Here is a 26,178-nt window from a genome sequence, read left to right on the forward strand (position 1 = left end):
GCTCTAGCCGTCCAGGCCGCCACCACCGAGAGTGAGGCGACAGCCGTCACTAGATCGCGCTCGCAGTCACCCAGGCGCTTCCCTCCGCCCCTCACTAGCGAGGAGCGCGGCCAATCAGAAAGGCCAGGCCCGGCCCCCCCCTGCCTGCAGTCCAGGCCGAGTGCGCCTGCGCGCGGCGGGGGCGGTCCGGCCCAGCTCCAGCAGAAGAGGTGCGAGCGGGGCTGGGGCCGGGAGTGGGAGACCTGGAGCGCAGGTACTGTGCGATCTGGGGTCGCGGCGCCTCTCCTTGTGTTGTCACCTCCGGTCTATAATGCGTCTCTACCCTTATGTCGCTTTCGGGCCCTTTATGTCTCCATTCCTCCCTTCACATCACATTCCGCTTAAATCGTCAACATTCCCCTGCAGTCGCTGTCACCCTTCTTCTGTCGCCATCAACCAACCCCCTTAACTCGCTTTTGTCACCTTTAAGCCCCCATTGTCACCACAGGTCGCAATTACCCCTTTTAAGTCGCCATCGCCTTCTTATATCACCCGCACCCATCTTTTGTTGCTGTTTCTCTGTTATGATCTCTCATAACCGTCAACATACACTGTGTCACCTTCGCACGCCTCCTGTCACCCTTTCCTTAAATCGCTTTCATGCTCCCCTTATGTTATCCTCATGGCCATGTCATCATCCCTCCCATGTCACTTTTGCACCTCTGGCTGTCACTGTCCATACCTCATGCTTCTAATTTTCCCTATAAGGAGCCACCCTGCCTTAACAGGTTTTTTCCCCTCCACGTCTCTGCCATTTGCCCGTGTCACCCCTCACATACTTGCCACCACTCGGGGTGGAGCCTATCACCTGGTGTGTGCCAGAATCCCAGCACACCACTAAACCTCTGGTAACCTTGACTACCTAATCACACATTTGCAATCTAAGCTTCCTCATCTATGAAATGTGCCAGCACAGGGGTGATTGTGAGGATTCTGCCAGTTTATTCCTATGTTTTATCCAGTTTGACATGGTGATTTTGGGCTAATATTGTTATTAACCACGTCACTCCCACCCTCATCCAATCACCTTCCTCGCCTCTTCATTGTCGCTCTTCCCCTCCCCCCCCCCTTCATCATTGCTGTGGCCTCAGTCACTCCATGTTATCATGGCACTCTCTGCCATGGCAGCCACCCCACGTCACGATCTCCATATTGTCCTCATTTCTGCCACATCACAACACCAGAGGGGGCAGCTCACCAGCTGTCACAAACCTTGCTCATGTAAATAGTTAATATCTATCTCTTTAACCTTGTTGGTCTGAGTGATCTCCACCCCAAAATGAGAGCATTTAGATGGTGCTGTGGTGGGAGCTGAGAAGGGTTTGGGGGGGGGGGGATACTATAGGTAGCTTAGACCCAGACCTCCCTTAACTTCTAGAATGGAGGGTATGGAGAGGTGAGGCAGGTCCCACCACACCTCACTTAAACCTCAGCAACCCTGAATCCCCAGGTGCAATGGTGAGTGTCTTCTGTACTGAGCTTGCCTTTGCGAGGCAGTGTAGGACAGTGGTTAGCAGTGTGTACCTGGGGGCTGGAACACCCTGGTTCCAATCTTGATTCTATTTAGTGCTTAAATAGTTGCATAAATAGTTGCATTTAGTGCTTAAATAGTTGTATAGTCTTGGGCAGGTGGCTTAATGTGCCTGTGCCTCATTTGCTACACTTGCAACATGGGAATGAAAACCCAAGTTATTCACTCAGCAACTATTTAGAAAGCACATTTTACATTGCTAGCCCTGTGCTGGGCACTGGGGACACTTCGATGAACAAACCCAGAGATCCCTGGCCTCACGGAGTTTACATTCTAGCAGGGAAAAGGGACAATTAGCAAATAGGTAAGTGGAGTATAGAATATGTTTGGAGGGGATAGGTACTGCATGAAAAGGTTGTAGTTTTAAATAAGGTGGTCAGAAAAGACTTTCTGAAATGATGACGCTTGAACAAAGACCCGAATTGGAGGAGAAAGTGATGTGGTGGCTTGGGGGAAGAATATTCTAAACAGAGAGAACAGAATGCAGAGGCCCTGAGGGAGGAACATGGAATATTTAGAAATATTTAGAGGGTAGAAAGGAGGCCAGTGAGGGAGGAGAAAGCTGGGGGATGTGGTCAGAGGAGTGATGGGGGCAGATCGCCTGGGCCACAGGTAAAACTTGAGCTCCACTCTGAGCAAGGCAAGTGGGAGCCACTGGAGGATTTGAAGGTGAAGAGGGACACCATCTGGTGTGACATGACAGGAGCTGGAGCAGCAGCAGCAGTAGCTCCAGAACTACGAAAGATGGATTGGCAAGATCAGCCTGGTTGGAAGGAGAGCCAGAGTCCTCTTCTTAAAGCTGTACTCGTATATCCTTTCTATCTGGAGAAAGCTTCAAATGTCCCTCTCAAAGACTGGGAGGGGAAGGGGGTGTTGGTCATTTTTGAGAGGCCAAAGCCACCATTGGGTTCATCTGCTGTTGGGGAGGGAGGGAGGGAGAGCAACTACAACGTACAGATAATAACAGGAGAGGCCGCTGCCCACCCCTGGGATCTGAGGCAGCTTGGGTTCAAATCCTGGCTCCATTGTTTCCTAGCTGCATCCCTTTGTGCCAATGACTTAACCTCTCTGGGTCTTTAGTTCCCTCATATGTTAAGTGGGGCTAAAAAAAAAGGACTGTTCTGATAATTAAATATTATTAATTTTAATAATTAATCAGTGCCTCAATCAGTGCCTGGTTCAGTAAAAATAAAGAACCTGACTCCCTCGCCCCACAGCCTGCATTTTCATGGGCTCAGGCCTCCCCAGTGGGGGGGGCAAGAAGAGGCGTGCAGCCTTATTCTGTGCTCACGGGCTGGTTCCTCAGTGCAGGGTCCTGGAGCAGAACGGAGAGCTCTGCGTCCAAATTCCCTGCCAACATAGCAACGCTGTGCGACCTGGGCCGTGATGGCCCTGAGCCCTGCCCGGCATCTGAAAAGCAGAGATAATAATGCTTTTTTGCCCCTAGATGTGTTATTTTTGAATTCAGATGTCCACCATTTTCCGTTGTGGTGCCACCACCCCCTCCCCGCTTTCTTTTTTCTCCAGGGCACAGTCTCCATTTCACCCATTTCTCTGTTGTCTTACTCCCCCAAAAGAATGCCATCTTTACCAGGATTTTTTTTTTCTGTTCTGTGCTATATTTCCAGATTCTAGACAGGGCTTGTCAGCAAGTAGTCACTGAATAAATACAAGTGGAATAACTGGATGGATGAACTGGCCACGGAGCACCCGCCGTGTGCCATCCCTGTGTTGGGTGGTAATAGGGACATAGAAGTGAAGCCCCACCCTGCCCTCCTAGGTCTCACAGTGAAATGGGAGAAACAGGTCCAGCCTCAGACAGTGACAGCCCAGAGTGGTCAGGGTTGGGATGGAGACGCTCAGGGGACTGTCAGAGCTCCAAAGGGGTACCTGAACCAACCAGGGGGTGAGGGGGGGCTTCCTGGAGTAGGAGGTGGTGCATGAGCTGATAGGAATGAGCAAGATGAAGAGGAGAGAAAGGTGTGTTACGCAGGAGCAGAAGCTGTGGGAGGGTTGGTGGTGAAAGTGTGGTTTTAGTTCAAGGAACTGAAAGATAATTAAAAACGGCTGGGACATAAAGGTGGGGAGAGTAAGTTATTAGGGGAAGGTCATTCAGGGCTCTGGGCTTCACAGTGAGGAGTTGAGACTTTGTCCTGAGGACACTGTGGGGGGGGCACAGATGGAGGACAAGTCAAACTCAGAGGGGGGATTGGAAGGGTTGAGTGAAGGCCGGGAGCCAAAGGAAGTGGCCGGTGCAGGCTGAGATCATGGGAGAGAAAAGGGGTGGGTGGGACAGACCCTCAGGAGGCCAAGTGGACAGACACATGGGGGGCCCAGGGTGAGGCCCAGGTCGGTCTCTGGGGAGTCGGGTTGGGCCCTCTGAAGGAGCTGGCACACAGGCTGAGACCCGAGGGATAGGAAGGACAGCTGACTTTGAAATGGGGACTGGAGGGAGGAGTGCATTTCAGAGAGATGCTAAGGGGACATAGTGGGTATAAGGGGATTGGGGACACCTTGGGGGAGGTGTCTAGGAGGCATGGGACATCCAGACCTGGAGTTCAGGGAGGAAGTGGGCACTGGACATGGCTCTGAGGTCAGGAAGGGGGGGAGGTGAATCTGCAGCGGTGGGAAGGGTCCCTGGGGCCTGTCCATGCAGGCCCCAGAGAACACAGAAGTGTGTGCTTTGTTCCGAAGGTGACAGGGACCCGCAGAGGGGTTTTGAGAAGGGAAGGGACAGCTTCCATTTTTGCATTCAGAATCAGAAGCATTCACCTTTTATAGTGGTGTTTATTTTTAACTAATTCATTGTTTTTCAAGCCAAGCATCTTCTCCCCCTAGAAGGAGCATCTTCTAGGGAGGGGTCCTTTGAAATAAAGATTCTACTGCTAAAAACGGAAACAAAAAAGTTCTGTAGGCTGAAACAGACAATTGGTTGTTCAGTCCAAGGGGTCTGCACAGTCAAGGGAAAGTCGGCTCCTTTACACATGAGAACATTTCGGTTTCGAACCACTTGGAAGGTGTGTGGGTGTGTGAATGTTCCCTGTGTGGTGGCCTGTCTGGTGCCTCACGTGCGCTTCAGCAGCTGATTGGCCCCACACCCTCCTTTGCACTCTCAGATGGCTTGAATTGACTTTGAATCAACCTTGAAGTTTACTCTCAGGCTGAGATGCCATCATCTGCTCCTACCCCAGCCAAGCTGCGCTTAGAACTACAAGCTGGTTATCACCGTAAAATAAGTGCCATTAGGTCTAGAGAGACAGCTAAGAAAGTCTTTTCTCAAAGGTGGCCATTCTACTCCATTTCTTCTGTTTTTAACAGACACTTCTGAAGTGTACAACATGCTGGGCACTGGGTGGTAGAGGAATAAACCAGATACAGAGTTAGCTTTTCAAGGGACACAAATTATCTGTGACAAACAAAGGGACATATAAATGTCACCAGCCAGCTTGTATAGGAAGTTTACCATGCCACCTGCCTGCCGTGGAGGGTTTCATTGACTTCCCAACAAACATGAGGTTGGTACATGTCTCCCGTTGTTCTGAGAATGAAAGCGAGACTCAGAGAAGGGTGCCTCTTTTTCTAGTGACACACAGAGCAGAGACCTGAATGCAGGGCTGTGGGACGTGGAGACCCACCCCCACACACGATTCGGAGATGCCCTGGCCGATGTCCCCCAGGCAGTGGATAAAACTGTGAGGTGATTCCCGTTTTAGAGATGAAGCCAGCAGGGCTCAGAGATGTAAAGCCCCATCCCTGCACCTACTCACTAAGAAAGTGACGGCACCGGATTTGAACCCTGGACTCTCCCAAGCACTGCTGTGGAGGAGGGATCAAAACTCTGCTCCCACCCCCACCCTCACCCAGAAACAGAGTGTTCAGGGAGCTCTCCCAACTTGTGTCTCAAAAGCCCAGCGGGTTTTGCTTCCTCCTTTTCTGTGGTCTGTGGTGTCACACAAGCAGGGAGAACATAGGTCAAGGGGATGACAGGAACACTCTGTGGGCTGGTGGGGAGCACTTGCCGGCAGAGGTACAAGGAAGCAGAGCACAAGGACCAGACTGGGCATTGCACTGGAGCCTTATGGCAGCCCCTAGGAGCCAGGGAACCCAGGGGATGAGCTGGGGCAATGCCAGCCCTGCTTTGGCAGCCTTGCTGCTCCAGTCCACCAGCCCTGCTCCGCCCCGGGATCTGGGGATGGGGAGCGTTGGATGCTTCTCCAGCTGACTTCACACTCCTTTTCTGGAGGCTGGGATGTGGGCAAAGGGGCACCCCAGCTAGGAGCCTGAGTCTCATAATTTAATTTCCATTAAAGTCCTATGTGCAATTTAAAAACTAAATAGTGACTGGAAAGCAACCATCTTAGCTGGGTGAGATGGGAATAATGCCTTTTATTCCTTTTTTTTTTCTTTTAGGCCATTAGCGTTGACACAATCATATTTATTGAGAACCTCTCGCATGCCCATTCTGTGCACTTGATAATGTGGTAATCCTTTAGTTCCAAGGATCCACCTGGGTAGATTTCAGACATCTCAAATTTTATATGTTCAAAACACTATTATTTATTCATATTTGTAAATTTTTATTTATTGATTTTAGAAAGTGGGAGGGAGAGAGAGAAACACCAGTTGGCTGTTCCACCCATTTATGCATTCATTGGTTGACTCATGTATGTGCCCTGACCGGGGATCAAACCTGCAACCAAACTGAGCTACCTGGCCAGAGCTGTTTGTTTATTTATTTTATTTATGATTTTAAAGTGAGAGAGAGAGACAGACAGACAGACATCGATTTGTTGATCCACTTACTTATGCATTCATTGGTTGCTTCTTGTATGTGCCCTGACAGGATTGAACCCATAACCTTGGCTTTAGGGGAAGCTGCTCTAACCAACTGAACTACCCAGCCAGGGCCGTTTATTAATTATCTACGTATTCATTCATTCTTTCTTTGTTCCTGCTCTTTTTCCCAAACTCGCTCTTCCTGAGTCTTCCCCAGTTCAGCTATTGGTACCTCCATCCGTAAGTGGCTCAGGCCCAAACCCATGGAGCTGAGGCCCAAATCCTCAACCACTTCCTGTACCTGGATTCCACATCCAGTCCGATTAGACATCCCATGGGCTCCACCTTCAAAATGTATCCAGACTCCACCCAGTCTTCCCCCCTTGGCTGCCCCTACCCTTGATTTTGTCCACCCTCTCCACACCCTGGTTTCCCTGATCCAGCCCCTGTACCCCGCCCCCCCCCAAGTCTGTATCCCACACAGCCAGGGGGAGCCCGTGAACACCCGCATTAGTTTCCCATGGCTGCTGTAACAAGTTACCTCTACCTGGGTGGTTTAAAACAGCAAAAGTTTGTGCTCTCACATGTTGGAGGCTAGAAATCCAAAGTGAAGGTGTTGGCCCAGCCGGGCTCCCGCCAGAGGCTCTAGGGGAGATTCTGTTCCTGCCTCTCCCAGGATGTGGCGGCTCCAGGCATAGGCAGGTTTTCAGCCACGTCACTTGAATCTCTGCCTCCCTGGCCACGTGGTTTTCTGTCACTTAGATACTTGTTCTTGGATTTAGGGCCCACCCAGATAATCCAGGATGATTTTATCACCAACTCCTTTATTTGATTACATCTGCATTTTTCAATTACAGTTTACACTCTGCCGTGGCTGGTGTGGCTCAGGGCATTGAGTGCCAGCCTGTGAGCCAAAGGGTTGCCAGTTTGATTCCTGGTCAGGGCACATGCCCGGGTTGTGGGCCAGGTCTCCGGTTGAGGGCGTGCGAGAGGCAACCATCAATGTATCTCTTGCACATCGCTGTTTCTCTTTCTCCTTCTCTTCCCCTCTCTCTAAAAGTTAGTAAAAATCTTCATTTACAGTTTACACTCAATATTATTTTCCATTAGTTTCAGGTGTACAGCATAGTGGTTAGACAATCCTATGCTTCACCATGTGGTCCCCCGATAGTTCCAGCATCCAGTGGGCACCACACATAGTTACCGAAATGTTATTGACGATATCCCTTACTATGTACTTCACATTCAGGTGACTATTTTGTAACCACCAGTTTGTCACCCAGCCCCCAGTCCCTCTGGCAACCATCGGTCTGTTCTCTGTAAGGACTCGTTTTCTAAATGTCAGACCCACCAGACATTCCACCACAACCCAGGCAAGGGCCCTGACTGGGAATCGAACCAGCGACCCTTGGTTTCCAGGCCAGCACTCAGTCCACCGAGCCACAGCTAGGGCCTGCTTCTGGTTTACCAGCAGTCATCTGTTCCCCAGCCTCAGCATGCTTAGTTCCGCCCCTCACTTCTCCAAGTCTGACTGCTCCCTCACTTTTGCTCTAGATCATCTCAGCTTCCCTGATTCCACATGTGCTGTTCCAACCCCTTATTGTTAATATATTTCTCACCAAGGCCTTCACAAATAAATGAAAGGCAAAAATTGTGTCCTGTCCACGCCCCCCTCCCCCACCCTGAAACCCTGTGGCCAACCACCTCTAAGACTGTTATCTCCTTGTTATCTTCTGCATCTGGTGACCTAAGGTGTTGCAAATAACCTTAGTCAGTTGCCACTTTTTGCCAGAAGCGTTTGCCCCATCTTCCTTGCAATGCGAAGGGGTATAGCTGAGCTCTGCCTGCCACAGTCGGGGACCCCAAAAATAGTCCTGACCCACCCTCAAGTCCCCCTGTCAAGGCAACCATGTATGACACTGTTGCTCCTCAACAGTAATGCGCTTCTGCATTTCTCTGTTAACTTTCTGCCTGGCTCAGGGGAAGAGGTTCCTGCCCCTCTTTCACTGAGAGCCGCAGGCGGGGAAGGGTTCTCCAATTCATATGTGCAGTTGTGGCTTTAAAGCCTGTTTGGAAGACTCAAGACGGGAGGTGGAAAACCCAGCGGAATCCTCCAGCCAGAGCCTGGGTTTCGGAAACAAATTTTTTAAAATCCCTATCAGTTGGCTAAAAATCAATCAATCAATCAAATACGGACTCCAGCTGAAAACCCACCTTCTCCTTCCCCCACCCAGCTCTTCCCCTCCCAGAGCGTGGGCTGTGTCTTCTGCTGATTTTATCGCTACATAATGAAATAAGCTTACCCAACCTTTATGTCTGCATTTTATTGTATAAGTTTTTAAGTCATTAATTTAATTTATTTATTTTTGACTAGGCAATGCATGCCCGCGGTACAAAAATTCACAAGGTTTGTCGACGAGACAAGATGTGGGGTTCCATTTTTTTCTTTACCTCAGCCTTCCCCACCCGGCACGGTGGCTCTGGGGTGGGGTGTGGAAAAGCCCATCCCCCAGCCGTGAACTCTCTCAACCAGGCCAGGTTGCCGGGACGCACCTGCGAGGCCAGACCCTACTCCCCGCGGAGGGCCGGGGCGGGGCAAAGACCGCGCGCAGACTCCCTGCTGCAGTAGCAATAGGCGGAGTCTCCTTGGGCCCCGCCTCCTTCCACTCGCCCCTGCTTAGCCTGTTGAGGCAGAAGCGGGGGACCTCGCGGAGGTAGCAGCTGCCGCTTGCCGACCAAGGCCGAGTCTCCTCCGCGGTAGGGTGGGGATGTTGGTTGGGGAAGGGGGGTAATGGGCTAGATAGCTAGTGGGGAGGTCTGGAGGGTCCTGGGCTCCCAACCTGATCTGTCTTGTGGTGCCTGAGGGTGAGGACAGGGGAGCCACCTGGAAAACCCCAGGGCTGGGAAAAGCCAGGCACAAAGCTCTGGGACTCCGCTGATCCCATCTGAAGCTGTCTCTTTGGGAATGTCTCTGTTAGAACGCAGAGAAGGGAAGGTGCTAATGAGGAGCAGAGTGGGCGCTAAGGGGAGCCCTAAAAGGACGGCAGGGTGGCTACCACAGATTGTTGGGAAGAAAGCAGAGGCATCAGAGCCTGAGGGATTTCGAAATCCCTGCTGACCAGCTGTCTGCTTCCTCCTTTTGGGGTGGCGGGCAATGTGCCAGTGGCCCCGTGATCATGGATAAGAGACCCAGTGGACCTCGTGAGCCCTGAGACTGATGTGCCTTCTATGATGTCCCTAAAAAGCCTGGAGCACCCCCACACAGTGCCAGCTTTTGTTCCCACAGTTTGGAGCCCCTGACACACCCACTTACCCACCTGTGCTCTGTGTGCCTCCTGGCTGCCTGGCAAGATGAAGCCTAAGCTGATGTATCAGGAGGTAGGTAGACAGGGCCCCAGTGGGGAGGGACCAGGTACGGTGGAGAGTGGGGGCTCCCCTGGCACCCTCAACCATCCCCGTTTTTCCCCAGCTGAAGGTGCCTGCTGAGGAGCCCACCAGCGAGCTGCCCATGAATGAGATCGAGGCATGGAAGGCTGCTGAGAAGGTATGAGCCCACCGCCCCCTCAGTCTCTCAGGCATGGGCTGGACTGCCCGAAGTGGGCTAGCTAACCACCTCTTCCTCCCCACAGAAAGCCCGCTGGGTCCTGCTGGTCCTTATCCTGGCTGTGGTGGGTTTCGGTGCCCTGATGACTCAGCTGTTCTTGTGGGAATACAGCGACTTGCATCTCTTTGGGCCCAACCAGCGCCCAGCCCCCTGCTATGACCCATGCGAGTAAGTGAGGAGCCACAGATCGGCAGGGGAGAGGCCCTGACAGGCTGGGGACACTTGGACACAACAGGCAGGACCTACACTCAGTATCACACAGAGCTCAGGACAGGTTCTTCCCTCCGTGTTCCCACCCCCAACACTGTTCCCATGGCAGCCACAACATCATCTTCCATCCAGGTCCGTGAAGAGGCAGGCACACACAGACACATGTGCATCTTCCATCCATATGTGTGGACAAGCACACACAGACGTGCACACCTTTCTTTCATACCTCTAGACAGACAAGTGCATGAACTCAGAGAACACAAATGCAAGCACACACAGTACACAATCTTGCATCCTCCGCAGTCAGACAGGTGAGTGCTCACATCCCAGCCGGTGGTCTCTGGCCCCCGGTGGCTGATATCATAACCCCCCCACCCCCCCACCCCGTACTGCAGAGCAGTGCTGGTGGAGAGCATCCCCGAGGGCCTGGACTTCCCCAATGCCTCCGCTGGCAACCCTTCCACCAGCCAGGCTTGGCTGGGCCTGCTCGCCGGGGCCCACAGCAGCCTGGACATCGCCTCCTTCTACTGGACCCTTGCCAACAATGACACCCACACTCAGGAGGCCTCTGCCCAGCAGGTACCTGGCAACCTGGGCCCTGGCAGGCAGGGGGGCTGTGGGAGGCTTGGGGGTGGAGGTAAAAGGGGTTTCTCTGCAGTCCAGGAGACAGGTGGGCACGTGCCACACAGCAGGTTGGTCACAGGGGGTTGGAAGCAGCTGTTCACACGGCCCTCTGGACCAGGGGCGTTTGTCACGGTCATCTGCAGGCCTTTAAATGTCCAGTGTGGGTTTGGTTAGGAGGAATCAGGCTGGCAGATGCTGCTCACCCACCTGCTGCCCCGGCTCTGTCACACCAAGACATGGAAGAGTGCATTGAGAAACAGCCCAGCCTCTAGCCAGGCTGTTGCTTCCCAGCTGTGTGACCTTTGGCAGGCCACTTCACCTCTCTGGCTTCAGTGTCCTCATCTGTGGAATGGCCAGTGTGTAGTACCCACCCCTGGGAGAATGAAATGGACAAATCCATGCAAGTTATAGCATGGCGCCTGCCACAGCAAGCCCTTTGTCAGCATTCGTTGTTATGTTCCTGTTACGGCCTGCAGACAAACTTTCAAACCGTAGAGCTTCAGAGTTTGGAAGGGAGCAGTCTAGGTGGATCACCCTTCATTGAAAAACACAGGAGTTTTCCTTCTTTTTTCCTCTCTCTGCTGCCTCTTTCTGTGAGAAGTGGGCTTAAAATTTACTAACACTGTGGGGCCCCTTAAGTACTGCCTGAACAAAATGACGAAATGTAGAATGAGAGGCACTTGCACTCCCTGCCGACCCCCACTGGAGTGGTTCAAAGCACAGAGCACAGGCGAGGGAGGCAGACGGTCGGGGCGCAGACCCTGCTTCCCCACTGAGCCCTCCTGTGCTCGTTTCCCTATCTGCACCTCTGGGATTTCACTCTGACCTGTCTCATCGAGCAGAGTGGTGAGGATGCAGTCAATTCAGATGTGAAGGGCTTAGACCAGGCCCCCCTCACAGTAAGAGCCAGAGAATCGTGGCTGTTACTGTTACTGGCATCCTCAAGCCTCACCCATACCTTCCTGGACCCCAAGCCCAGGCCAGCTACACCCCCAGTATCCTGTAAGGTGCCCAGAGGCCCCTGGAGGCATTGATACCTCCAAGGCAGGATCTTGGGAAGGTCCCTGGAAAGGCAGGACTGGCAGGGAGGCCATGGCCATGCTCAGAGTGGCCAGATATTAAAACAGCTCAAGGTTTTAATATCCTAACCTGTAAAACTACCCCTAGGAGTGCTGGCTAAGGTGAAGCTTGCTCACTCGTAATCTCATCTGGAAACCAAACCTCAAAACAACTCCATGGGGGTGTGCATGGTGTTGGAGAGATGGTAAGCCCAGCCCCTCAGAGGCTCTCCTCTCCCTGCAGGGTGAGGAGGTCTTTCGGCAGCTCCAGACCCTGGCCCCTCGAGGTGTGAAGGTCCGCATTGCTGTGAGCAAGCCCAGTGGATCCCAGTCCCAGGCGGACCTGCAGGCCCTGCTGCAGAGTGGTGAGCCAGGGGCCACTGGGGGTAGGCTGGGCCTGGGACTGGCCGGGCCAACCCCTGACCACCAGCCTGACCTGTCGGTTGCAGGTGTGCAGGTCCGCACAGTGGATATGCAGAAGCTGACCCATGGTGTCCTGCACACCAAATTCTGGGTGGTGGACCAGACCCACTTCTACATCGGCAGTGCCAACATGGACTGGCGCTCCCTGACCCAGGTGTGCCTATGCCCTGCCCACCTACCTTTCCAGACCACTCCCTGCTCCACAGGCGGACCTGCAGTCCCAGGCAGACCTGCAGGCCCTGCTGCTGCACCCCCTTCAATCCCAGAGCTCTCTCTTTACAGTTCACAATGGCTTCCTTCCCACTTCCTGCCAGCCCTCTACTGCCCTCCGCCTGCTCATGGAAGCCTGGGGCTCCCTCTTGTCCCTAGTGACAGCCGCCAGCCCCTCTACAGGGCATTCAAGGCCCTGTCTATCATTGGCCCTCACTGTTCATCCTCTGAATGCCTCCTCTGAGCCCGGCCCTGTTCTGGGTGATGCTGGGAACACGGTGGTAACAGAAGGACTCCTGTAACTCTCCGGTAACTCTCAGAACTCCTGGTCTAGCTCAGAGACAGCCCAGTCACCAGGCAGGGTCAGCTCAGATGAGTCCAGGCCAGGGTGGGAGAAGCACGAGCAGAGGGGTCCAGGCAGGAAGGGGGCCCCCACAGGGGTATCAGTGAAGGGCTCCCAAGGGAGGCAATAACTAATCTGATAACTGAAGGATCTGCAGGAATTAGCACAAGACAGGAAAGAGGGTACAGCTCAGGCAGTGATCATTTGCTCAGCCCCTAATCTCACCAGCTCTTCGGGGAGATGCTGAACATGCAGCTGTGACTGAGACATCCCCGGTGCCTGTCCTTCCAGTCCCATGGGGAGACAGGTTTGTCACCAGAGAGAGGGATGAGGGAAGCCCAAGACACCGCCAGAGCCCAGAGGCATGCTTAAAGCATTCTGGGCAGCCAAGGGAGGTTTCCTGGAGGAGGAAACTGTCCGCTGAAACCTATGAATGAGTAGAAGCTCCCTCATTGGAGGGTAGAAGCAACAGCATATGCAAAGGTTCAGGAAAACTGGAGCTTTGAAATGACACTGATTTTCAGAAAAACTTGGGGGCTTGGGAGGCTGGAGCTGAGGGGCAAAAAGAAAGGGGGCAGGGACAGAGAGGGGGAGACTGAGGGGCAAGGGAAAGAACAAGGTCAAGGGGGCAGGGAGAAGGGGCTGCAGGTGTCCATATCACCCGTGGGCACCTGGCCACCACCCTGACTCAGCACTCCCCTCCCCACAGGTCAAGGAGCTGGGTGTGGTCATGTACAACTGCAGCTGTCTGGCTCGGGACCTGACCAAGATCTTCGAGGCCTACTGGTACCTGGGCCAGGCGGGCAGCTCCATCCCATCAACCTGGCCCCGGTCCTATGACACCCGCTACAATCAAGAGACACCCATGGAAATCTGCCTCAATGGGACCCCTGCTCTGGCCTACCTGGCAGTGAGTCTAGGAAGCGGGGCCTGTCACGCCCTGACCACACGCTCCCCATGGCCTCCATCCAGCCCTGCCCAGGGATTGGTGGAGAGGGGGCTCTCTCTGCTTAGTCAGGGGCCTAGGCTGTGTCCCAACCTCCATAAGCCTTGGTCTCATCTAGAAAATGGTTATCTTAATGTCTACAACCTCTTAGGGTTTGCATGGCCCCAGCCATACCTCCCCATTAGCCCTAAATCTGGTTGAGAATTCAGTTTCTCAGTCGTACCAGCTCCATTTCAAGTGCTTGGCAGTCACACGGAGCAAGCGGCTTACGCATCGGACAGTGCAGCCGTGGAGGGCTTCCCTCATCTCAGGAAGTTCTGTGGGACAGTTGCCCGTGGTAGATACTGAGCATTCTAGACAAGGGACTGCTCTCTTTAGCTTTTGATACTTTCGCTAGCTGGGGTCATCAACTTCACCCCTTTCAGTTCCCCAAGCAAGTCGCCTGAGCAAGCCCAGGACTTATGGAGGGACACACGAACATGCGGGGATGCAGGGGCCTCCCACGGGGGACTGGGGCTCCCCCATGGCCACTGCCCCTCTCAGAGCTTGAGTTCGCTCACCCGTCGTGGGGGTGGAGAGAGCTGGGTAAAGGGCCTGTGTGCATGGGCACACGTAGGGCGCCAACAGGATGGCCTGCGAGTGAGTCGGGGACAAAGGCAATGAGAGCAGAGGCCCTCAGAGCTGAGTGTGCATCAGAGCCCCTAGGAAGGCTGTGAAACCCAGGTTCCTGGGCCCCTGCTCAGCACCCTCAGCACACACTGTATGCCACGTGTAGCGAGACCTGAGAGTTTGCAGTCCTGACAAATTCCCAGGCAATGCTGTCAGTGCTGGGTGAGGGACCTTGTCAGGAACCACTGGGTTAGAGCATAAATTCTGGAACCAGGCAGCCTAGATGCAGATCCTGGATCCATTTATCAGCTGTGTGACTCAGGCAAGTCACTTCCCTCTCTGAGCCTCAGTGTCCTCACCTGTGAAATGGATGTGGTGATCATCCCTCTCCTTCGTGGATGCAGTGATACCAGTAGGACCTGGCTAGTGGCAAACTCTGTACATAGGGTCCATGGTGACAGCACCCCTGGCAGGCACATGTCTGACTACCCCCTTGTCCCCAGAGTGCACCTCCACCACTGTGTCCGAGTGGCCGCACCCCAGACTTGAAGGCTCTGCTCAACGTAGTGGACACAGCCCGTAGTTTCATCTACATCGCAGTCATGAACTACCTGCCCACGATGGAGTTCTCCCACCCACGCAGGTACTGCTGGGTGTGTGGACCGGGCCCTGGGCAGGGAGCCCCCAAGAGTGGAAGAAGAGCAGGAGAGGGAGTGAGAGAGCCCAGAAAGCAGGCAGTGGAGCCAATGGAAGGGGACAGATGGAGGGGAAGTGATGGGGAGAGGCAGAGAAGACAGAGGTAACAGGGAGGGGGGTCTGGGTGCTGTAGCCAGGAGCAAAGGGAACAAAGAAAAGGAAGAAAATATTGGGGTTTGGGGCTGAGATGGGGACTGGAGGAATAGGAGGTGTTGTGGGGTTTCTGGAGGTAGGAAGAGGGAGCATGGGCTGGAGATGGGATGAGGGCTTGGGGAACGGTTTGGAGCAGCAGGGCTGGGAGCTCAGAGAAAGGAGTCTGGGGGAAGCAGACGAGATGATGGAAAACCTGGGTTTGGTAGTCAGGAATGGGAGCCAGAATAGGGGACGTGGGATTTAAGGAGGCGGGAAGAGCACTGGGAGCCAAAGACGGGGTGGTCTTAGGGTTTGGGGGCTCTCAGAAGCTGGCACAGGCTGAGGGTGAGGCTTGTGGATGAGCCACCCCTCGTACCCTGTGCCCCCTCCCAAGGTTCTGGCCTGCCATTGATGACGGGCTGCGGCGGGCCACCTACGAGCGTGGCGTCAAGGTGCGCCTGCTGGTCAGCTGCTGGGGACACTCGGATCCGTCCATGCGGGCCTTCCTGCTCTCCCTGGCCGCCCTGCGTGGCAACCACTCCCACTCCGATATCCAGGTGGTAAGCACCTGTCGCAGACCCACTCCTCAGCCCTTCCCTGTGCTGGGCAGTCCTAGGCACACAGTGCATGTGGAGCCCACCTGTCATCTGACAGGGACAACCCAGAATAAGCTGTGCAGTGATAGGGAAACCCTGGGTCAGGGCCCAGGTTGGAGGGGGCAGGGGTGCCCAGAGGAAGCACCTGCCCTAGCCTGGGGGGTCATGGAAGGCTGTCTGGCAAAGGGGATAGCTCAGGTGAATGGGTGGCAAATGAAGCAACGAGGTCCTCCCAGCCAGCAGACTCACACCCACCCCTCTGGCCCTGTTCTGGCCCCAGGGTTTCTGGGGATCCCCCGACCTCACAGTCCTGGCACCACTCCCCACCCCAGACCCTGGGGCTCCTCTAATCCCTACTTCATCTCCTGCTGTTTCCCATTCTCTCCTCCCCAGAAACTCTTCGTGGTCCCAGCGGATGAGGCCCAGGCCCGGATCCCATACGCCCGAGTCAACCACAACAAGTACATGGTGACCGAACGTGCCACCTACATCGGTGAGCGTCCGAGCACTGCCAAGGGCTGGGAGGGACTTTCAGGCGCTGCCATGGGCCCTGACTCTGCCCCCTGCCCTGTAGGAACCTCCAACTGGTCCGGCAGCTACTTCACAGAGACAACGGGCACCTCACTGCTGGTGACACAGAATGGGCAGGGCGGCCTGCGGAGCCAGCTGGAGGCCGTTTTCCTGAGAGACTGGGACTCCCCTTACAGCCATGACCTGGACACCTCAGCTGACAGCGTGGGCAATGCCTGTCGCCTGCTCTGAGGCCCTAAAGGCCCCCACAGACCCAGAAATCCTAGGCCATGGTCCCTGTCCCCATGCCCCTGCTACTCTCTGTCCCACTGTGGCTCCACGGGCCCCCTTGCTGTCCCACCTCTACCTCTGCCCCTGCCAGCCTGATGCTGTGGCCCCAGGTCCCAGCCGAGCTCGGAAGGAATCAGCCCCAGAAGAAGTGGGGGTGCATGCTGGGCCTGACCCCCTGGCCCACCCCCTTCCCAGGGCAAAGAGGGCCCAAGGTTATAACAAGAAGTAAATGACTTGTCTGTACAGCCTCTGCCTGACTGAGTGGTGTGAGGTGGGGTGTCGGAGTTGGGGACAGCCAGCATGGGGCTCCAATGGAGACATGAGTGTGTACATAGATCTCTTAGCATGTGTTTGGTGTGTGCCAAGCATATAACATGTGACTGGCATATACTGAGCCCTCAGGAGGTGACCTATGGCTGATGAGCATGCAGCATGTGGCCCACTGGTTTAGCATGTGCTGAGCCCTTAGCATGTAACTACACCAGCTGGCATGTGTAGCTGGTATGGGATGGCATATCCTGAGCCCTCAGAGTGCAGTGTACATGAGCTGGCATGTGCTGAGCATGCAGTGCGTGGCCACGTGGCTGGCCTGTGTTGTGCCTCCTGTAGCCAGCATGGGGTCGTGTGTGCAGCACGCTCAAGCACGCTCAGCTCCAATGGATGAGCACACACTCAAACATTGCCATATCCCAAGGGTGGACTCATGTCTGAACACTGGGGTGTGCCCCAAGCAGGAATTTGCTCCTGCCAAGTGCATTTACATTTAGCATGTCCCAAGCATGGATGAGCTTAAGGCAAGTCTGCAGTGTGCGATGAGAACAGGCAAACAATGAGACCTTGACATCTGGCAAGCTTAGATTGGTACCTCCTGGACACAGAATGTCTGAGGGTGGGCTGTCATGCACCGAGCACTTAGCATATTTAGGGGGTGGTCAGTGTGCCAAACTAAGCCTGTTCCTCCCTCCCAGCACCGGGGCAGCCCAGCCACCAGCCTGAGCCAGTGGCCGACTGCGTGCAGCATCAGGGAGCAGGGTCTGGGCACCGGCTTGAGCCCCGCCCGGCCCAGAGCAGGCCTCCCCTCAGGCAGGGAGGACAGGCACCAGGCAGGGCTGTGAACAGTTCTTTATTGAAACAGGCAGAGACAACAGAGCCAAAAATGTGGCCAACAGGGTGCAGCCACCTCTCTGTGTCCCTCTGACCAAGGTGGCCACAGACCAGAAGCCAAGGCCCTCCTGTGGCCCGGGTGCATGTGCAGGCTTGCACTGTGGGCAGGGATGGGGATTGCTGGATAACTATCTTTCTGTAAGAAATCTGGGTTCAGGGTGTGGCTCTGAGGAGGGAATGCCAGCCCAGCTAGCTCAGCCACCAGTGATGGGTAGAGGTGGGGTCGCCATCAATGCTGCCCGCCAACATGCTGCAGAAAGCTGGCCGCCCGGAGCGGACCATGTGGGTGGGCATGGCGGGAGCGGAGACCCGGAGCCCGTGGGCCCCTGATGCCCTCCAGGGCCCAGTCTGGCTCACTCAGCCATTCCCCAGAACAGCTGCTGGGGTCGAAGAGCTCGGGGCCAGGCTTCTGTGGGGGAGAAGAAAGGGCATCAGCCAAGAGGCCACCAGCCTGCCCCTCGTGAACTCCCTCTTGTCCCACTTGAACCCTCGTTACTTCCCGAGGGTGATTCTGTACCTTTGCAACCCTCATCGACATCCTGGGGGCTTTCAAAGTGTGTTCTGAGGCCGCAGTGTGTCCTGAGGCTGTGTTAGTGTCTGCTGAGGCTTTGTGACGTCTTCCTGGGTGAGCATGTGCTGAGACCTTGTTCTTTGTGCTGGGCTTTTATCACTTCCTACAGGTGGGATACTGTGCTCTGAGTGTTTAGACAGCCTGGTGGCAGATCAATGTGTGCAGAACCTCATCACACCCTACTGAATATCCTGAGTATGAGTTAGTGTGTGGAGCCTTGTAACGTCTTGAGGGTGGGCTAGTGCATGTTGGACCATCAGCCAGCTGAGGCAACCCAGGTGTGTGGGGAGTCAAGGCCAGGTTCACTCTGCCCTCCACCCTGGAGCTCTGGGGACCCCTGGCCCCAGAACCACCTGCACCCTTACTGTCCACTTGATTTACCTCAGCATCCATGGTCATGTCCTTGATGTCTGGCCCATCCCCATCCCGCTGTGGGATGGTGGGAGGCTTGGCAGAGGCGCCGCGGTGCTCTCCTTCTGCCCAGCCGCAGCCACTGCCCCGGCAGGGCCCGTCGTCCTCGGGCGAGGCCTGGCTCAGCCTGATGAGGTTGCTGAAGTGGGAGTCAGACTTGGACCCTGCAGTTGGCTTCCGGGCCTTGTGGCGGCCAGCCAGGCGGCTGCCATAGAAGGCCAGGATGGGCTCAGGGCCCGAGTCGGGCACCTGGAGGCCAGCGACGGCTGCCTTGAGTGGGGCCAGCATGTTGGGGTTCTCATCCCATAGCCCACAGCCCGCCTCCTGCAGACTCAGGTCGTCCAGCTGGTCAATGGCCTTCTGCATGCCCGGTGCCTTCTCCTCACGGCAGAAAGGCCCACTGCCCGCCACGCTGGCCAGGCCCATGGCCTCCTCTTCCTCGACCAGACGGTAGTAGGGGGGCCCATCTTCTGAAGTGGCCACCATGGGTGTGGGGGGCTTGCCCTCCACCTGCAGGGAGAGGCGGCAGCTGCGCAGAGACAGCTGGTAGTAGCGGGTGGTCTCGTGGGCGCTGCGCAGTTGCTGCATGGACACAAAGGGGTGGCGTAGGGCGGCGCTGGGGCTGATGCGTTCATGCGACTCCCAGGTCAGCATGCGCTTGATCAACTCCACCATGCTCTTGAGGTCAGCATGCTCAGCCAGGGCCTCCCGGTCCGGGAAGGTCAGCCGCCCAGCTGCCCCACCGCCATTCACCGTCTCAATCTGGTCCAGTGACTTGAGCATGTACTTGCGGCGCTCCAGTGGGTGCACCTGGTGGGACACGGTGGGTGGGGGTCAACACCGAGCCCAGGCCTGGGGCACTGGGGCTCACCTGTGGTGGGGCCCAAAGATGACCCCCCCAGCATCCAGTTGGCCCTTCAACTTGGCCCAGAGCTCTCTTGTTGCTGTGAAGTCCACACACCTCAATCCTGATTTCCAGTTCTGCTTGCGATCTGACTTCGAGCCCTCTTGCTGCTGGGAGGGCCACACCTGCTCCCTCTAGCCAAATCCAGAGTCCTCCCTCGGCGGGAAGTCCACCTGACTATGTTCTTTGGGCCTCCTGGCATCTGACCGAGAGTTATCACTCAGGTTTCACACCTCATCCCAGACCTCCAGTCCTGCCCAGAGCTGTGGGCCCAGCCCCTATCAGCACCAGCAGAGGGACAGCCCTGAGCCTCTAGTCTTCCTTGGAATCAAACCCATGTTCGTCTTGCTGCCATGGGCCCCACACCCAATCCCAGCGCTCCCGGCCTCCCAGAGGCACGACCTCCTCACCACACTAGTTTGACGGGGCCCCAGGCAAGGAGCTATCAGAGGAGCTGCTGCCTTCTTTTAGTCCCATCTCTGGTCTTTCACCCAGACCCTTCCTGTGGTGATAGCTGGCCCAAACTTGCAGCCCTCTGCTGTCTCGCCTGGACTCTCGCTGCACAGGTGCGATGACTGGAGCCTCAGAGGCAGCAGCCCGGCTGTCTCAGACTTCCAGTCCTCCCCCTGCCCCAGGCCTTGTTTAGATCCCTCACACAGCAGGAGTTTGCCTAACTGGCAGAGGGGCTACCCCGCCCTTCTGTCACATTTGTGGTATAACCCAGATCCCTCTTGCTGCAGCAGCCCCTGCAGTGACCCTCAAGCTTCCAGTCCCACCTTTGGTCTCATCTAGATCTGTCTCATTGTGACAAAACCCTACAACTGACCCCCGAGCTTCCAGACTTCCCTGAAGTCTAACCTAGTTGTTTTTTTTTCTTACGTGGCAGTGCCACACTGGCTGGCCTCGCTCTTCATGCCCCCCTACCTTGGTCTCAGCCAGGTAGTCAGCTGAGGACTTGAGCTGCCAGGGGTTGGTGGCCTCAGGGTGGGGGTTACGCTTGAAGAAGTGGTGGGCCTTGCGGGCGGCGTGCAGCAGGTGGGGCTTGGGCAAGCCCTGGGTCTCACAGATGTAGCGCACCTGGTCGTACTCATTGTTGCCTGGATAGAGCGGCCAGCCCAGGTGCAGTTCGGCCATGACACAGCCCAGTGACCACACATCCACCTTCTCGCAGAAGGGCAGCCCCAGCAGAATCTCGGGAGCCCTGTAGAAGCGCGACTGGATGTACGGCTCCTTCACGTAGCGCACCTCGCTGAAAATGCTAGCCGAGCCAAAGTCAATAACCTGTGTGGGGGAAGGGAGGCCAGTGAGCAAGGGAAGGGGTGAGGACAGCAGATCTGGGCATCACCTGGAGCCGCTCCCCACTGTGTGTCTGCACCCGCCACCCGACTGTCACTGCGTCTGTGAGGACCAGCTCTCGTTGATGTTCCTGTCTGTCTCCTCCAGCCTTGTCTGCTTTATGTGCCTGTACCTTTTTTTCTCCACTAGCATGTATGCCTGTGAGCATCAGAACCCCTCTCTTCCTCTCTCGCCCCACACCTTGACCATCAGCAAATCTTGTCGGTTCCACATTCTGAATAGACCAAGAATCTGCCCACTGGGCATCACAGCCACAGTCCCCACCCTGGTCCTGTCCTCCACTGTTTCCTGCTGAGACTGCTCTCCTGGTCCCCACCCTCCACCCTGTCCATTCCTTACAGGTACCCTAGAGATCCTGTGAACACCTGAGTCTTGGGCACGTCCTTCCCCTACTCAGCATCCTCTTGTGGCTTTACCACATCCTGTGATAAAAGCTCAAGCCCTCACCACAGGCAAAAGGCTCCACAATCTGCCCCATCCAGTCTCTGTCCTCAGCTCCTCCCCTTTTCCCCTCACTAACCTTGCTCCAGCCACTCATTACTGGGCCCCTCACGGTTCCCTGCACAAGCCAGGACATTCCCAGCTCAGGGCCTTTGCACTGGCCATTCCCTCTGCCTGGAATGCTCTTCCCCTGGATGTCCACTCCACTCCCCGCCTCACCTCCTCAGGTCTATACTCCTGTCACCTTCTCAGGCCTCGCCCCACCATCCTGCCCCAAAATGGGACCCCTACTTTTCCTAGTCCCCTTCCTGGTTCCTGGTCCCCTGCTCTTCTCCATGGCTCTCAATGCCACTTCACATACTATATATTTTACATTTTTAATGAGTTCATTGTTTCTCTAACCAGCTAGGATGTGAGCCCACAAGGGCAGGATTTTGTCAATTCACTGCTGAGTCCCTAGATGCTGTAACAATGCCTGGCACAGAGCCTGGCGTGCAGAATGAACGAATAAATGAATGAACAGACGGATGAATGGGCTTTTTATCCTTCATTGTCTGTCTCTTGTTTGTATCTCTTGTGTATGTTCTTTGCCTCTTCGGCGCTTGTCTGCGTGTCTCATCTCTCAGCATCTCTCTGCACCTGTCTGTGAGTCACTCACTAGAAAAACATCTCCCTGAAGCCCTGGTCTAGCACTCATAACCCCCACACAGGACCTCAGGGCGTGACAGGCGCGTGAAGAACACCCACCAAACTAACACCAAGTGGATGAAAGCCCTTGTCTCTCCTCATGTCTCTGGGAGGAGCTATCTGCCATTTTTATTCTGAATCTCCAAGACTCTGTTTTGGTCCCTACCTCAGTTTTTCCCTCTGTTTTTCTGCTTTTCGGTCAGCCATCCCTCACCTTCTATTTGCAGGAGGTGGTAAGACAAAATGGTCATTAACCTGAATACAGACTGCCGAGGCCTGAATCCAAGAGCTTGAGTGACCCTGGGCACTTGGTCACTGTCAGTGGGATTCACCCATTCACCCACCCTTCCATATTCATTCCCCACACACGGCAGGGGCGCCAACACCGTCAGGCGGTGTGGGTCTGTCCTGCCCGTCTCCTGCTGAGCTTCCGCAAGTCTCTCCTCCCTCGGGTCTCTGTCGTTCTCTCTCTCAGAGCAGAGTGTCTGCGTCTCCCTGCCCCTGCACCGCTCTGTGTCTGACAGCCCCTGAGCACTGACCACACAGCAGTGCTGTGCTGAGAGATGCCAAGGACACAGTGGCCACCCAGACGCCTTGGCCCTGCCCTTATGGTGCTCCTAGGCCCTCTCATCACCAGAGATGAACAAACCCCGAAGCAGACAGAGGGGTCAGGGTGGGACGGGGTGCCCAGGGGCTTGTGGCAGTGCAGAGGAGGTGCCCCCTGCATCCAGCACAGGCTCAGGCCCAGAGCAGCCATTCAGTAAATGTGTAGTGACCGACAGACTCTCTGTGAGCAGGTATGGCGCTGCCAGCCTCCGTCCCCCTCAAGTCCTCCCTCACGCTTCACGTGAGATCTGTCAGCACATCCTGTTGTCTCCAGCTCCAAAATCTCCCTAGACCCACCCCGGCCCTGGCTCCCACTACCCCCCTCAGTGCCACCCACCCACGGCTCGCTCCACCCACTGGTGCGATTACCCCTCACTGTCCTCCTGCTTCAGCCCCATCATGGTCTGCCGCCCTCTCAGCCAGAGCACCCAGGGCTGGGGAAAGCTGGGAGGAGACAGGAGCAGGCGACACCGCTACCCCAGGGCGGCCCCTCACCTTGACCCTGAAGGGGCAGCGGGCCTGGTCCACCAGCATGATGTTCTCGGGCTTGAGGTCGGCGTGGATGATGGCCAGCTCCTTGAGGCGGGCCAGCGCCCTGAGCACCTGCAGCGTGACGGTGCGGATGTGGCGGGCGGGGAGGGGTGCGAAGTTGTTCTCCTTCTGGAATTCGAAAAGATTTTGCTCCAGCAGCTCGAAAACCAGGTAGAACTTGAGGGCGTCATGGAAGAACTCCAGGAAGCGGATGACGTGTGCCTCCTCGGGGTCCAGGCCCCGCATGCAGTGCAGCAGCTTCAGCTCGTTCTTGATGATGCGGCTGCGGTAGGCGTCGTTCTTCAGGACCTTGATGGCCACCATCTCGCCCGTGCTGCGCCGCCAGCCCTTTGCCACCTCCCCGAAGGTGCCCTTGCCCAGCACCTCGATGATGTCGTAGCAGTCCGTCTCCGACTGGATGGTGGCCATGGTGCCCCTGCCGCCAGACACCGCCCTGCCACCACCTGCGCCCCGCCGGCCCTGCCTTCGAGGCCTCTCCGACCCCCTCTGGAGCCGGCCCCCACGTGCCCACAGTGGAGGAAGAGACCCGCACTCGTGCCCACCCCAGTGAGGTTTGCCCTTGTCTCCCGGGCACCCCCCAGCCCCTGGGCCACGCAGGGAATGTGCCAGCGGTTGCACCCCTCCCCCAAAGCCCTCCTGGCTTGGGACAAGGGGCCCCAGGCCCCCCCAAAAGGGTTCCAGTGTTGCTGAGTAGCTCTGGTTCTGTTGTTGGAGACCTGAGCCCCTGCGTGGAATGGGGGGTGGGGTGGCAGTGCAAGCCCCCCTCCCCCATCCAGTGGCGGAATCCTGAAGAGGTCAGACAGGTAAAGGGCCCACTGAGAGGGGAGTCTGATGGTGGGCCTCAGGCAGAAACACAGAACAGTCCCAAACAGAGGTGAGAAAAGATGGGCTTTCCGACCTAGGAGTGTGTGTGTGTGAATTTCCAGAAAACACCTGCCCTAGCCTGTGGCTGACATGAGGGAAGGTGTGGCTGAGGCGGATCCAGGTTGTAAAAGGTCTTGAATGCCAAACTAAGGAGTTTGAAATTGTTCTGAGGGCACTGGGGAGCAAGGGAGGGAGGAGTCGGATTTGAGTGCCAGAAAGTTACTATGTGAAGAAGGGTGAATGAGAGGGGGCGAGAGTGGAGGCCTTGATATGCAGCAGGGCCCAGGTGGGAGAGGTCAGAGAGAAGGGGAGGAGGCTTGTGGGTGAGACATTTAGGAGGCCAGGCAGAGGGGCTGACCAACTGGGGCCGGGAAGAGAGGGAGCTGCCTGGGACAAGGTGGAAGGGCACTGAAACTGGGACATGAACAGGAGCACTTTGGGGAGAGGATGCTGAGGTCAGATCAGGATGTTTAACACCGAAACATCTAAACACATTCTGAGTGCTCTGGAAGCCTTACCTGGCCCTGGCTGGGTGGCTCTGTGGGTCGGCATGCCGTCCTGATGTGCCGAGGAGGCTCTGGGATCAACCCCAGTCAGGGCACACATGAGAGTATACCAGTGAATGTGTGTATTTATATACACGTAAGTGGAACAACAAATCAATGTTTCTCTCTCTCTCTCAAAATCAATAAATTTCAAAATAACATTTAAAAAAAGAAGCCTTATCTGACCCTCACAGCATACATTTTAATAGCTTTACTTAATGAATGAGAAAATCAAGACACAAAAGTTATTTTATTTTTTTATCCACGCCCAAGGACATTTTTTCATTGCTTTTAGAGAGAGAGGGAGGAGGAGAGAGGGAGAGAAAAAAACATCGATGTGAGAGAGAAACATTGATCGGTTGCCTCCCACATGTGCCGGGACCAGGGATCAAACCCACAACCTAGGCATGTGCCCTGACTGGGAAGAGAACCTGCAACCTTTCAGTTATAGAATGATGCTCCAGCCAACTGAGCCTCACCAGCCAGGGCAAGGCACAAATGTTTTTTAAAGTTGGGTGCCAGAGACAGGCTTTGACTGTGGGAAGTCTGGCTCTAGAGTCAACCTCTGCACCACCCCCACCCCCAACGCACACATCCTCCTGGTGCCCAGGAGGTGTCCAGGGGAGGCATGCAGAGGCCACTGGATCCTCTCACGGACCCAGGGAAGAATTCAGGAATTGTCGTTACCCAGAGGTGAGGAGTAGAGCCTCCGAGAGGGAGAGGAGCGTGCGGTGGGTGTGGAAATAGAGGAAGCCTGGGAAGAGCCCAGGGGAGTGAAGGGAGAGGATCAGCGAAGAGGAGAGCGTTCAGGAAAGAGAAAGAGGTCCTGAGAAGTCAGGACCAGGGAGACAGAGGCCGCCCTTGTCGTGACCACAGAGGGGTCACTTTGGACACTGGACAGGTCAGGTTAGCGGTGGTAGGAGGAAACCAGCAAACGCTGGGGGTCTGGTCCAGGGGTATGGGCCATGAGGGAAGACAATTCCTGCCAGGTCTGGTGGAAACAGAGAGGAAGCATGTGACAGGGTAGTGACCCCAGGGGGCTGGCTTGAAGGGAGGAGTTGTCGGAGTAAGTGGGGGTCTGTGACAACTCAAGGGCGTGGCCCTTCATCCTCTGCAATGGGAGGAGAGTGGAGATGTGGATTCGAGGGCATGAAGGGGTGATTTGGAACTGGACAGCTGGTCTTCTCAGTCCAGTCTGGGATGTGGCAGAGATGGGGGGGTGCACTGGAGGGCCTGGCCGTGTGCTTAGGGGTTCAAATCTGGAGTGAGGCTGGGTCCCTGAGAACCAAGGCTGAGCACCAGGGACCCAGTCCTAAGAGGCAGCCACATGTCTGGAGTAGAGGCTCTGAACCCATGATCCGGGAGAGAGCCAGGAGGGGCCTTCCTGGGTGGGGCTGGGTGGACGGTGCAGTCAAACCAGCCAGACAGAAAAGAACGGCCAGGACCTGGAGGTGCCCTTGTTGGTGAGCGGCCAGCAGA

General features: G+C 55.7%; 2 protein-coding genes across 7 annotated transcripts; one reads left to right on the plus strand and one right to left on the minus strand.

Annotated features, from left to right (window-relative positions):
* The first annotated feature begins 138 nt into the window (after window positions 1-138).
* Window positions 139-16,843, plus strand: PLD3 (phospholipase D family member 3). Of its 6 annotated transcripts, XM_028529686.2 has the most exons (14): window positions 172-253; window positions 8,721-8,753; window positions 8,880-9,103; window positions 9,633-9,724; window positions 9,816-9,890; window positions 9,976-10,118; window positions 10,556-10,739; window positions 12,087-12,207; window positions 12,292-12,419; window positions 13,528-13,728; window positions 14,877-15,016; window positions 15,596-15,761; window positions 16,191-16,290; window positions 16,372-16,843. In XM_028529686.2, exons 4-14 carry the CDS (start codon window positions 9,698-9,700, stop codon window positions 16,557-16,559), a joined length of 1,473 nt encoding a protein of 490 aa, XP_028385487.1. In that variant the 5' UTR covers window positions 172-253; window positions 8,721-8,753; window positions 8,880-9,103; window positions 9,633-9,697; the 3' UTR covers window positions 16,560-16,843. The 6 variants fall into 6 exon arrangements, with proteins under 6 accessions (XP_028385486.1, XP_028385489.1, XP_028385490.1 ...); XM_028529689.2 differs by lacking the exon at window positions 8,880-9,103 and having other exon boundaries at window positions 171-253; XM_028529685.2 differs by lacking the exons at window positions 8,721-8,753; window positions 8,880-9,103 and having other exon boundaries at window positions 139-253.
* On the minus strand, window positions 16,640-23,698 carry HIPK4 (homeodomain interacting protein kinase 4). The gene is made up of 4 exons (XM_028529683.2): window positions 23,234-23,698; window positions 20,573-20,929; window positions 18,715-19,554; window positions 16,640-18,171 (listed from the first exon to the last, which is right to left on the minus strand). The coding sequence occupies exons 1-4, from the start codon at window positions 23,696-23,698 to the stop codon at window positions 17,992-17,994; spliced, it is 1,842 nt and encodes a 613-aa protein (XP_028385484.1). The 3' UTR covers window positions 16,640-17,991.
* Between the last annotated feature and the right edge of the window lie 2,480 nt (window positions 23,699-26,178).

The sequence above is a fragment of the Phyllostomus discolor genome, chromosome 12 (genome assembly GCF_004126475.2).
Source record: "Phyllostomus discolor isolate MPI-MPIP mPhyDis1 chromosome 12, mPhyDis1.pri.v3, whole genome shotgun sequence".
Taxonomy (NCBI): domain Eukaryota; kingdom Metazoa; phylum Chordata; class Mammalia; order Chiroptera; family Phyllostomidae; genus Phyllostomus; species Phyllostomus discolor.

What these genes read in the sequence shown, in the direction of transcription:
- PLD3 (XM_028529685.2), top strand. Translation starts at nt 9,698, where the DNA reads ATGAAGCCTAAGCTGATGTATCAGGAG. An exon ending in CCCACTCCGATATCCAGGTG is followed by an intron (nt 15,762 to 16,190) that starts GTAAGCACCTGT and finishes TCTCCTCCCCAG; the next exon opens with AAACTCTTCGTGGTCCCAGC. An exon ending in CGAACGTGCCACCTACATCG is followed by an intron (nt 16,291 to 16,371) that starts GTGAGCGTCCGA and finishes CCTGCCCTGTAG; the next exon opens with GAACCTCCAACTGGTCCGGC.
- HIPK4 (XM_028529683.2), bottom strand. Translation starts at nt 23,698, where the DNA reads ATGGCCACCATCCAGTCGGAGACGGACTGCTACGACATCATCGAGGTG. An exon ending in ACTACCTGGCTGAGACCAAG is followed by an intron (nt 19,555 to 20,572) that starts GTAGGGGGGCAT and finishes GTGTCCCACCAG; the next exon opens with GTGCACCCACTGGAGCGCCG. An exon ending in ACATGACCATGGATGCTGAG is followed by an intron (nt 18,172 to 18,714) that starts GTAAATCAAGTG and finishes TCTCCCCCACAG; the next exon opens with AAGCCTGGCCCCGAGCTCTT.